The 12,915-nt window shown below is 42.1% G+C and overlaps 1 protein-coding gene across 1 annotated transcript; it reads right to left on the reverse strand.

The window, feature by feature from the left end:
* Positions 1 to 7,080: 7,080 nt before the first annotated feature.
* On the reverse strand, positions 7,081 to 9,190 carry si:dkey-6i22.5 (polyamine-modulated factor 1). The gene is made up of 5 exons (XM_036555060.1): positions 8,963 to 9,190; positions 8,546 to 8,651; positions 7,918 to 8,018; positions 7,301 to 7,496; positions 7,081 to 7,146 (listed from the first exon to the last, which is right to left on the reverse strand). Exons 1-5 carry the CDS (start codon positions 9,184 to 9,186, stop codon positions 7,081 to 7,083), a joined length of 693 nt encoding a protein of 230 aa, XP_036410953.1. The 5' UTR covers positions 9,187 to 9,190.
* Between the last annotated feature and the right edge of the window lie 3,725 nt (positions 9,191 to 12,915).

Below are 12,915 nucleotides of genomic sequence, written 5' to 3' on the forward strand. Positions count from 1 at the left end.
GATGAATACAAATGACATCAGATGTTTGAAAAGCATAGAGATGCAGTCTGAGTAACAGAGATGCAATGTGAGTAGGGGTAAACATTGTTCTATTAAATACTAGTATATGTCAAGTAGTGAAATAAAAAGTTCAATATAGTATATATATATATATATATATATATATATATATATATATATATATATATATGTATATATAAATTCTTTGACAGGCTAACTTAGCTACTTAGTATTCAATGGCACTTTTTAAATAATTGCATAACTTGCTACTTAGCTAGTAGCTAAGTTAGCTTACCAAAGAATTTTAGCTATATTGACAGAAAAAGAAATCAGTCAGTTGTCAGCTGACAGCCAAGCAATGGAATTGATTAGATGGTTAGCAATTTCACTAGTAACATCAAACAAAAAAATAAGCAGATAAAAATGACTGCTGATAGTTATGTTGAAAGCAAACATTGTAAATATCAAAATCAGAAGAACTTTATATGAGCAGAAAAACCCTTTCTGATACATTATTTTAATACATTTTATACATTTTTATGCATTTATTATATGGCAGATTATTTGTATTTTATTGAATGATAGTATTGACTGATACAATTTGTGTGCTTGGAGTTCACTCACTGTGTCCACCTTCTGATGAGGGGTGAGTGCCACACTCCTGCCTGCACTGAGTGATACCTTTACCTCTCCTCTCTATGTATCTATGAGCTTGAGACAGACCAGATCATTGGCGGAATCACCTTCAGCCCCTTGCAGTATGGTGTGGGCCATGCAAACTGAAACAGTAAATACAAGGTATTGATTACACTGTTCTGAAAAGCTGTTTTATTTCAGCTGTATGAATTCTGATTTGGGTACATCCCCAGGATATTCCTGCTCCCCTACTCTATCTGGTACAGTAAAACCGGCAAAAATGCCCCTTTGAGAAACTGAAATTCAGGAAAAGTGTTTGCTTGGACATACACAGCACTTATAAATAAACTTGTCTGGGCCACCCACATTCCCTCGGGTCCTTCTTCAAAATCATATTTTTCTCTTTGCAGAAGACATGCAATTGATTTTCAAGCTTGTTTGCAGAGATAATTGAACTGTGATTGGTAGGCAAAGCACCGGGGTATTCAAAGAACAGCCTTGGATGATGTATTTAGGGTATTTAAAGCAAAGTTGGGACCAATTCCATTCCAATTCAGTCAGTAATGGAAATTAATTGAAATTCAATATATCAAGTGATGGAACCTCACAGAAAACATTGACTGATTTTCAGATCTCTTATCTGATTTGAAACCATTCCGTGAATCTAATGAATCAAAATATAATTGACCGCAACTCTTTAATTTATTACAAAATAAAGGAGTTCTCCCATCAGCAGAGATAAAGGCACATATGAAAAGAACTCTGTATCCCACTCAGTATCATACATCTTCTCTGGTGTTTAAACAAGTTCAGGTTTCTTGCAGGGACTGCTCTCCTTGACATTTCAGAGGAGGTCTTTCCCTTGAAAATCATTGCCTTCCTCACCCACCTTTGTTCAAGAGCCAATTAGTATCTGCAGTGTTATCTCCCTTATTGTCCAGCCACTTCAATGAGTCACGTTTCCAAGTCAAGACCGTGGTATCCTGTCCTCATTTGTAACTGTTTCCACCTGCTCCATGGCTCCAATGGATTTGAGACACTTCTCACTAAACTTAAACTTATAAACTTAATAAGTGCATCACTCAGTTTTAACAGTAAAATAACAGGACATGGTACAATATGCAAAAGGTCAAATTACTCAGCAAGTGTATGGGTTGTTACAGCGATTGATGAAACCATGTGGTGAATTCCGATGGGTATGCCACGTTTGTTAAGTTTAATTTCCTGGTAGCAGTTAGGAATGGTGTGGACTGTTATTTCATGTATGTCCAGCAGCTGTCTGGGGACTGCAATATGACAACACCGAGGTGAGAAGTTGGGGAGACTAACCCAAATTCTACGATGCAACTGTGACGTGTTGACACGGGCCTTTTTGTGTACCATAGCATTTTTAGAATAAGAGTACAAAGGCGCACCATTTTGAGGAAAATACTTTGCTTCTGGGCTATATTCACTACAGACTAGAGTAAAGTGAATCTACAGTGATACCCTCCTGTGGTGCAGCATTCTGAAACGCCACCTTCCCATTCACCCTCATTAACACACACAGAATGTTACCTGCACAGGTGAGAGATGCAGTGACAGCAAGGCTCCGTGAACCCCAACATGATCCCTTGTTTTTTTTTTTGTCTTTTTGTGATGTTTGGCTTTATCTTTTTTTTTAAGAAAATCAGTCAATGAATAATAATGTTTGCTGAGTTTTGTGATTTATTTTTTTAAATTAAGGAGACTTAAACATCAGAATCACTGATGTTTAAACATCGGCTTCACTGTCCCATAACTGGAAGGTTGTCATGATTCACAGCCAGTGAGATTATTGGTATTATAATTATTATTATGGTGTTTTTTTTTTTGGGGGGGGGGAGGTGTTCAGCAGATGTCCCTATGCACGGACAGTTGCAAAGCATACATTCCACATTATTATGCTCCATTATATCATTCAGGGTTAAAAACTTTGCCCAATGGTACTGCAGCACCAGCTCCAAGCGGGCTTCAGACCAAGAACATTCTAATAACTCCAACTTCAGCTCGTTAAGTCCGGTTCGTTAAGTCCAGCTCGTTAACAACACCAGCATAGCGCTGCCCAGATTGGGCAGATGGCAGAATAGGCAGCGGGTTGGTTAAGGGGTTTGGATTTTGGACAGGACTTGCAGCGGTAAACAGAGAAGCCCCCCCACCCCCTCTCCCTATGCCTAGTTTGTGTTGGCAGAGGGCCCGGCTTAATGGAGCTCTTTATTAGGCCTTTAGAGTGAAACGGCCGGCAGCACATGCAGCTGGATTAGGTGCCCTCGGCTGCCCATTGCCAGGCAAGCCCCCGGCCCCTTATCCTATTACGGCCCATAATGGCTTCGCGGTTACCCATGGCGACGATCACAGGCCGCTGATCTGGGCGTGCATTCAGGCCCCCACGCGCTTTTCACGCCTCGGCTTTCACAAGCTGTTGACTCCATTATCTTTTCAGCGGGGAGAGAGAGAGAGAGCGAGAGAGAGAGGAGGAGAGAGGAATGGGGTGGGGTGAAGGGGGGGTTGAGGATGTAGAGGAATGGAAGTTTGGTGTTTAAAAAGCTTTGCTGAGTAACAAAAAAATGCAAGAGAAAATGTAATCAGTGAGTTTTAAGAGTTATTGAACAGGGTCTGAAAAGTAAGAACACATACGCATCCAGGAGACAAAATGAAGCAAAAACAGATTGCACAGCCCTTACACTGAAAGCCAGTGTTGGATCAAATGGAAATTAATTTGCATTTAAATGCTCCTAAATCCAAGCATTAGGATAATTATGAATGTGTCCAATCAGAACTGAATATATTCAGACTTTACTTCGTACTTGCATGTTCTAACCAATAAGCCGTATAAGTAATTGTAAATTTGCTCTTTCAGGTTTAAAAATATTTGTATTTTCACTTTCTTGCTGGAAAGTATTGTAATCACTTTGTATTTGTATGCCTCTGCTTTGCTGTTAAGAGATGTTCCTAGGGCTGTGTATTATTGTGGTGGTCGGAGTCGGAGTGTCTGGTCACCACAGAACTTCACCTGTCGTGATTGACAGCAATCTGTCTGCTCTGGGTCACACCCACAGTCCTGGAGTCTCTCTCTGTATCACTCCTATGGGCTCATCCAGATTGTTACTTTACATTTACATTTACATTTATTTATTTAGCAGATAAATACATTTATTCATTTATTTATTTAGTTACTTTCCTGATGTTACTCAGGTTTTCTTTCTAATCTGCCCAAACCATGGGTGTCTTACTAGCCACCAGCCCCATTGAACAGCATTGGGATGAACTGGGATGGTGTGTGTTTACTAGGACTCAGGGATCAGTGGGTCTACAGGAGGAATGGGACAGAATCCCAAAGGACCCAGCATTTGTAATCTGGTGTAAAGAATGCATCAAGGCAGCTGCCATTGATTCTAACAGTGGCCTAACACCGTGTTTCCCAACCCTGCTCCTGGAGGCACACTGTCCTGCATATCTTCTATGTATCCTTCCTGCTTGATTAAATCAGGTGTGCTCAGCTAATCAAAAGTGCCACTGATGAGTTCAGTCAGGTAGGTAGAGCAGGGATAGATAGAAGATATGCAGGACGGTGTGCCTTCAGGAGCAGGGTTGGGAAACGCTGGCCTAACACACTACTTGCACAGTGAACCCTGTGTTGATCAGCATTGTTGATGGCAAATATAAATCAGTATAATGAAATGATAATAAAATGCAAGTGCGCCTGGTAATAATGTTTAGAGATTTTCCCGGTGACTATGAATTTGCTGCAGGCAGAAGTGAAATTACTTTCCGTAATATTCCAGACGACCAGATGCGTTTGAGGCTGGACTAAATGTGATTAGTCAGGCCTCAGATACACTAGTGACACAGGGGTACTGGTCTTTTGATAAGGAGGACATAAGGGGCCCTCTCTGTGTTTTTTCATGGTTTTAACTAAACTTGACATCAAACAGGTTAATTTACCTGAACACCTCTGCCCAACCACCTCTCTGACTAATTAGGTGATGTACTGGTCACTGTATATAGTGGGTCAAGATCACTCAAGCACATCACAGTCAGTCAAGAACAACCAAATAATGGAATTACAGCACTGTGTGAAGATGACGGACACATGGTCAGTCATGATCTGTCATTTTCTTGAAATGCCTTTATTTTGTAAGGCAATCTAAGAGACTACTCTGCTGAGTAAATGTGCATCTTTTTTTCTAAATGTTTCATACATAAAAATGGTGAAAAATCTCGGGTCTCTAACTCATTTGGAAGGTTTGAAATTCAAAATAAGCATGTTCAATATTTGGTATTCCAAATTTATTTGAAAAATGTAAGAATTCACGTATGAAGAAAATGTCTGTATTTGAATATGTGAACTTTATTCCTTACACAGGAGGACAAGGCTGTCCAAGTAAAGCAGACGAAAAGCAAGAAAGCAAAGGGCATGAGTCAGCTCATAAGGTTTTATACAAAGTATAAAACTTTGATAATAGCTTTAATAGTTAAAGTGTAAATTTTATTGCTTATCACTGTGATTACTTTGTTGTTAAATTCAACAGAACTGTAGTACTTTACTACATAGCTTAACTCTCTATCTGGGAAAAACCTGCAGGTGAAATAATACATACTGTTGTAAATAAAATGCATCCGCTAAGTATGTATAACATTATTTTTTAAACTACCAATTTATATATTTTTTCAAATGGTAGGGTTTCTTTCTGCCAAACACTACCTTCAGTTGGGTGATGCCCTAAAGAGATATGGTAGTTTACCTAACTCACAGTAGTGTCCTTGTATAATTCTAACTGTATTCACAATGTTTGTAATGAGCGGTGTTAACATGGAAACAGAAGTGCCTCAGGATACAACAAAATGGCCCTTCTCTTGCATCAAGGTCAAGAGCTCACACCCACACTGAAGCAATGCCAGGAGCTCAGTGGTCAAATGTGTACATAATGACAAACATAGGCTGTGAGCACTGTGTGACATTTGGGGTTGTGTAGCATTTTTGCAGAGAGCACACTCACTTCAGTAACACCAATTACAGTGTGCGTGGCCAGTGCCTCTTCATTCAAAAGGCTGCCAGTGCAAGGTCACATGACACAAGCACTTGTCCTACTCTCATTCGTTCCCTGTAAAGCATGCTTGCCCAATCACAAAACAAAAGAGACAATGGTGTAGTTTCCTCTTATCTGACACACTTCATTTTGCATTTTTAATACAGGCTTGGCCTATTGAATGGGAATTGTTTTTTTTAGATAAATCTATTGATTGCCATTTACACAGCAACATAATGAAAACTATTCATTTTCTGATACCGGGTTTCATGTAAGAACTGACTGTATGAATTCCAACCTTTTTCTGTAACTGAATAATTTCCAACCTTTGTCTTATCTGATCACAAAAGCAGCTTCTTGTGTTTTTGTAAGTCGCTTCGGATGAAAGCATCTGCTTACTGACTAAATGTACAAGTAAATGCAGTATTATGGTGCAGTGGAAAAGATGGAAACTTTGAATGAAAAATGCATCACACCAATACCAGTAATTTCACAGCCTGAGAGAGCTGGTATTAAATGGAGGCAAAAAAAGAGACAAAAACAATGCTTCAATAGATGTTTTTATTACACAGATTAGTGGCGTCTGCATCTCGTTCAGTGATACGGTATGGAGTAGGAATATTCAGGAGTGACAGACAGGGGACTTTTGCGAACGAGATCAATAATTTTCCATCAAGGAAACAAATGCAGAAAAAGGGTGGCTGTACGAGAGGATTGGGGGGGGGGGGGGGGGGGGGGCACGGGGGGGAGCAGGACAGATTGGGGGTTGGGGGGGGGGGGGGGGGGGGGGGGGTGACAGACGCTGTTGACAAGATGTGCAACAGTGCCTTCAGAAAGCCCATCTGGCCCTGCCAATCAGGGAAGCCTCAGTCGATAATGTCAACATTCAATAAACCAATCAAAAACCCCTCACCACCCATCTAGCACCTTCTTCAGGGGACGTCTAACATCACATATATGGACGTTTTGGTCCACTTTTCTGGATTATAAACAGCAACAGAAATTAACATGCAATAAAACACCATTCATCAGCACATTTCTTCGATCATCAGCTGTAGCACCTCCACTGGCTGAGAGGTGAACTTTGCCTCCCATCATGCAATGGGTTATATGGCCAAACAACATGAAAACGTGCTGTGCTATAACAATCTGCTGAACATCACATGAATGACATTAAGACTTTGCAGTGCATTAGCAATCATACTGCTTATTGTTTTATGTCTTTTTGCAGCACTACATTTAATAACACCACCCCCATTATACTATATTTACTATTTATGTCAAACCTCACCTCACTCCTGTGATTACAGTGTAAAATGCCTGTGCTCACACAAAAGTTGATAAATTATCTCATGAAAAATGAACAGAAGGTTTATTTTGATGATAGAAAAAAAAATCACAAGATGTCGAAGTTCTGCATTGGGGACAGGGAGGTCAGGGCTTCCAAAGTGCTCGCCGACGCCTGGAGGGACAGAGAGGAAGAGGCTGCAGTGAGTCCTTGCAGTGTGTGTGTGTGTGAGTGTGTGAGTGTGAGAGTGTGAGAGTGTGAGAGTGTGAGAGTGTGAGAGTGTGTGAGTGTGTGAGTGTGTGAGTGTGTGAGTGTGTGTTCCCCTCACCCTCCACTCCTCCACGCCCTTGGCTATGAGCTGCTCGGTTTGGGCGATGTTGTCCCGCCCCGCCTGCACCCTCTGCGCCAGGGCGGCGTTCTCCTTCTGCACCTTCCGCACCTCCCTCCGCAGGTACTCGCGCTGCTGCAGGTAATATGGCATCACGAAGCTGCACAGGTCCTGCTCCGGAAGCCCGCTAGGCCGCCTGACACACCGGGAACACAGAGCCAAGATGGCGGCACACATGTGAGAGGCAGAGCCAAGATGGCGGCACACACGTGAGAGGCAGAGCCAAGATTGCAGTAGGTACAATGTACTGTAAATGTGACGTAATGCAATGTGATACACAAGGCAGAGGGCCAAAAATATGGCATCCACAGGGCACACATACAAAACTGAACAATAGAAAAATAACCCAAAAAGCTCTCTCAGCACCACTGAGTGTCTGTAGACCTCAGAATGTACTCAGTGTGAGCAGCTGCAAACAAGTGCAATTTTAAAAGAGTTAGCCATCGAGCCATTAGCCTGGATATGTAGCTAGGCATGTAAACGGGAAGGTTTGCACATGTACATATCTGCGTGTGTGTGTGCGTGTGTGGAGACACAGAGGGAGAGGACTTGCTCACCATGCCGGCTCTGTGCTGTCTTTCGCCGCCTCCTCCAGCCTGTCCAGCTCCTCCAGCTTACACTGCAGATTCCCTTCCTCCATGATCTGAGCGATGTCATCCTGCGGACAGGAAACCACAGCATCACCTTTAACACTGACATCACAGGCCCAGCTCTGTAACCACTGCCCCACACTCCCACCTACCCTACACCCCCCATCCCCCCCCATCCACACAGCAACTACATAAGGAGCAGAACTCGTATTTGGAACTGTAGTACAAGCCCAGGGTGACTGATTTCACTTCAAAAACCCCACCTGCATCAGTCTTACCACTGTTTTTACAGTTCTGCTTCTCCTCTATCATCAGTGCATACTTTCCTGCTTAAATTCTGTCTAATCCACTCAGATCACTAACAGAGTTGTCTCTCCAATGTTTCTTCAACTACTTCACAATTTTAAACTGCCTGCACGTCAGCTGGGATTCAGATTTAATTCACTTGAGTCGCTCTGCATACCATTTCATTTCATACTCGTGGATATTGTTCTTTAATTTATTGTGACTGACCTCTCAAGCAGCGTTGATTGTCCGGGCATAAGACTGCACTCTGACATAACTAAGATGCATTGAGATATGAACGACACTTCACCTGGATTGACGTCTGAAGCTCCGTGACGAACTGCTTGTGAATACTCTCCATCAGCTGGGGTTTCTGCTTGTAAAACGGATGGAAGGTCTTGGCAAATCTGTGAAAACTGCAAAAGGAAGACAATTATTTTGTAAACCGGAATCGCAAGCAACTAGCAAATTAACTAGAAATGTTAAAATACTTCAAACTGTCAAATCTGAAGAATGATGCTAACTAGCAAAACAAAGCTAACACCAAGCAAATAGCTGATTTTGAAATACTCTACATCTATAAAGCGAATTAGCTGTCGTAAGGGGTCTTGGTAGAACGAGTTGCAGCCAACTCTTCTGTTTCAATTGTATAAAAAGTTGGCTGGCAGACAAAGGGACAACTAGTTATAGCAACAAAGCTAAACTGCAAAAAGCTAGCGTAAGTTACCTAGCATCAGCGACCAGTCTTTGCAAGCTCTTCTCCATAACTTTGTTGAAAAGCTTTAGGCGGTTAATTCGGGGATCCGACGCGTCTCCCTTATTTTCACTGCTATTGCTTTGGTCGGTCGACTGTCCTGAAACATCTGCACGACTCGTCTGGCCTTCCACGGCCCTGTCACCCTCCGTTTTTTCGGGGACGTCTTTCCTGTCTGGTTCCCTGCTCTCCTCCATGGTGTTTTTCACCGCCTTGTTTGTTTGCAAGTACGCGCCAACGCGGCAACACCGCCTCCCAAGCGATATAAATACGTGATAGGTTGTGTTCTGCCATATTCCCTGCTCTTATTAGCTAAAGTATCTGTCACTCAAATAAGCAGCACGGGAGAGCGGTGCTTTTGTCCCTCAGGATTGGTGGATCCACTGAGTAGCGCTGTCGCTCTCAGTTTAAGCCCGCCTTTTAAAAACACAGTGTTTTGCGCTGGCGAGGAAGTGCTGTAACAGTGTGTGTCAGACGTGGTTAGAAAACCAACGTAAAATTTCGGTTTCACTTGGAGATAACAAACTTGATATACTGATCAAAGGAAACAAGCGTATGTATGCACACACACTCCTTTGCACGCAGGTTTCAGGTTACCTAGTAGATCTATGTCTGGCTGTCTGTCTGTCTGTTTTCTCAGGGGCTCTTTATTTGATTTGAGAGGGTTGTGTGAATACTTGGCTCTGTCTCCTGCAACTGTGCCCCGTGCTCTGCTGTAACTACTTGAAATTATCCTACAACTATGCTGTAGGATAAGGACACACTATATGCATTGATGCATGCAAAAAAATGTTATACACTTTGCATCACAGTGGTTAAATTTCTGCTAAACAGCACAATGACAATACAAAGAAGATTAAGAAAAATAATCCAAACAATAAAAACAAGACGAAGACCAAAGATGGTAATGGATAACGATTGGCCACACCTTATTGTCAGCACACAGGGCATGAGGTGGTTCATTTCCTGAATGCTCCTGAGGTGACCATCTGCAGTGGAGACAGTAATTTCCTTCCGGTATCAAGAAGTTTAAATACTAGGTTCGTACAGACAAAATGGGGGACAGCCGTACTGTATCTGACATCAAATACCCAGTTTTTTCTGACAGGTGATGGATACCTGGCTGGGATTGAATCAGATTTGGACTCTGCTTCATCATCGACACAGCCAAAACCAGCAAGTGCAGCCCTCTCTCGCTGAACACACAACTTCCTGAAGACGTAGCTACGCGGAGATGAAGGACCCCCTGAGAACCCCCCCCCCCCCCCCCCCCCCCACACACACACAATCCCTGGCATGCACAATGAATGCTAAAGTCATATTATTGATGTACTTGCTCACACACACATACACATACTTACCATCATGCCTAACTGCACAGGCTTACTTTGAGCACACTGCACACATACAGGCTCACACTGCAGTGCTCACAGCTGATATTACAACAGTGAGACATAATTAGCAAAAATCAAAAACTTTTACAGTAAGTGTTCCGCCCTGTTCGGAGGATGCTGTCCCCATTCAATGGAGACTGATGTAGTGTAGATATATTTAACCCATAACTGGCTATAATGAACTAATCACACCACAAAAACAAGCAGGGCTGTGAAACAGTGTCAAAACAATAGTCTAATTCAGCAGAACATCTTAAAAATCACTCTCATGCATGCACACATGCACACCATTTTCCCATTACAATTCACATTAAATACTATTAGTTAATCAGTAAGTAAATCAAAGGTTCAGTGCTCGATGTGGGTCAGCTGCAACTAAGCTCTGTAGGTCGTGAGAAAACAGGACCACCTAGTGGAAAAAACAGTATGTTGCTTTCTGGATGGGCAACGTGCTGACATGAAGCCGAGCCAGGCACAGACCCCTACGAGTCTAAACTCATCAGAGAGCGCCACCTACTGGTTCCTCTTGCACTTCGGCACCACATAAAGCAGTGACTCATTTCTCAGCGCTGATCTGGGTTAACATCATTTCACAGGTTTATGCTCTTCCTTTGTTGGAGATATATGCTATGGTTGGTGTGTTTGTGAAAGACTCAAAAAGAGACAAAGAGGCAAAAGACATTCAAGGAACGCAACATATTTCTGGTCAGTTTGTTTTTAAAATTAGTGAAGCAGATTGTCTTTAAACATCATTGATTAAGATGTTCAGATAACCATAAGGTCTCACTTGAGCAAACAAGCACAGGTGAGACAGCTACCTCATTTCTATATAAAGACCAGATATTAATAACACATGTGTTGAATAATCACCATGAATTGTGTCATTATCTCTTTTCTCTGAGACACTTTTAGACAAAATAGGTCACATTCACTATCTCCTCAATGAAGGGATTAACACAAAGACTTTTTTTCTTTTCATTTATTTTTCCTGTAAAATAATGTGAATATACACTGCCTTCACTTAAAAAAATCTTTTCTTGTTAAGTTTAAGAAAGCATCTATGGCTTTAGAGAATTATTTACAACAGACATTGTTTCCCAAGTAAGATTAAAATAAAAATGACAAAACAACAAATGCATAAAGACATTTTCCAAATAAGAAAAAATGTTTTTGTTGATGTTCTTGTTACTTCTATTACAAAGTGACCTAACAAAAAAAGACATAGGACATGTAAAACATATAGTGAAAATAATATTATTAATAATAATAGTAACAGACACAGTAACAAGAAAAAATATGGCCTTTTTTTTTACACAATCCCTATATCTAATCTCAATAAATTCTATGATGCACAAGTCACCCCTATCGGCAGAGAGTGGAGCTGACAAATAATGTTACTGTATTACAAAGTATTAAACAATGAAGAGCAAAGATTAAACAGTATTCAGCAAGAGAGAAAGATGAACCGGTGACCGAACTTTGCATGTTTAATTTTCTACAAAGAAACTAAATCAAACAGAAGACCCTGCAGCCATGAAGGCTCTGCTTAAACGCTGCCTTTGCAAAGGCTAACTAGCATTTAAATGTGGTTTACGAAATCGGAAAGTTTACTTTTGCTTTCTGCTTATGGCGCTGACAGATGTTTCCATATTCATGAAATGCAGCTAAAATAAGCGAGAGCATAGCACATGAGGACATGCAGACTGCTTACGGGGGGGGGGGTGCTTCCCGTTTCTGCTGAATGGGGACAGACGAAGCGAAACCCAACCTTCAGTGTGACAATTCCTATGTAACGTACGCTAGTGAGGAGTCCCTGCACTAGGGGGCGCTGTGCTCTCTCCAGCCCGCTGCCTTTTAGTCTTGATGGGCGTGGGATCAGCTGCCAGCGCTGGGCCTTTAAACTGATGAAATACTTCACGCACGCCTATTCCCTCTTTCTTCACTTTCTCACACCCTTTCACACAAGCAGGGAGATCTGAGCCCTGTGCTTTGCCTGGGACCCCGACTGACAAATCTAATCTCTAAACAACATTATGAAGGTCTGAATCACAGAGCCGCTCTCCTCTGATGGCCTGCATAGTGGTTTCCACACAAACCCCCACCTCTCTGTATATCTGCAGTAGGTCATACATGGAGGAATGGCATGTGCAGGTGGAATTAAGAGAGACTTACAGACCTACAGTGCCCAGCATGGGACAAAAAATGACAGGTCAAAAGGACACAATGCTCCCTGTCTTGCAGAAGTGTTCTAAACTAGTGGTGATCAGGGCAACATTTCCACTGTGCGCCGGCAGCTCACGCTTCAGTTCCAAACCATAGAACATTCCAGAACTGAGGACAGCAAAGCTACTGGACTAACTATAGCTCAGCAACCAATCAATCGGCATTTCCGTTTGCACTCAACAGCATAAGGTCTGCTTACATCCACTCTCCTTCTTCCAGCTTGTTAAGGTACAAATCTCAAATCTTGGGCAAAGGCTAAGTAAAATCCATTTCCCTCCATCGCTATCTTAACTGGCGTGGCACCGGGTG

The sequence above is a fragment of the Megalops cyprinoides genome, chromosome 21 (assembly GCF_013368585.1).
Source record: "Megalops cyprinoides isolate fMegCyp1 chromosome 21, fMegCyp1.pri, whole genome shotgun sequence".
Lineage (NCBI taxonomy): Eukaryota > Metazoa > Chordata > Actinopteri > Elopiformes > Megalopidae > Megalops > Megalops cyprinoides.

Bases quoted from the DNA above. Each gene is read 5' to 3' on its own strand.
- si:dkey-6i22.5 (XM_036555060.1), bottom strand. From the start codon at position 9,186: ATGGAGGAGAGCAGGGAACCAGACAGGAAAGACGTCCCCGAAAAAACG. The intron at 8,019-8,545 runs GTGAAGTGTCGT...TCCTGTCCGCAG, and splicing joins AGCTTCAGACGTCAATCCAG to GATGACATCGCTCAGATCAT. The intron at 7,497-7,917 runs GTGAGCAAGTCC...CCGGTGTGTCAG, and splicing joins GACAGCACAGAGCCGGCATG to GCGGCCTAGCGGGCTTCCGG.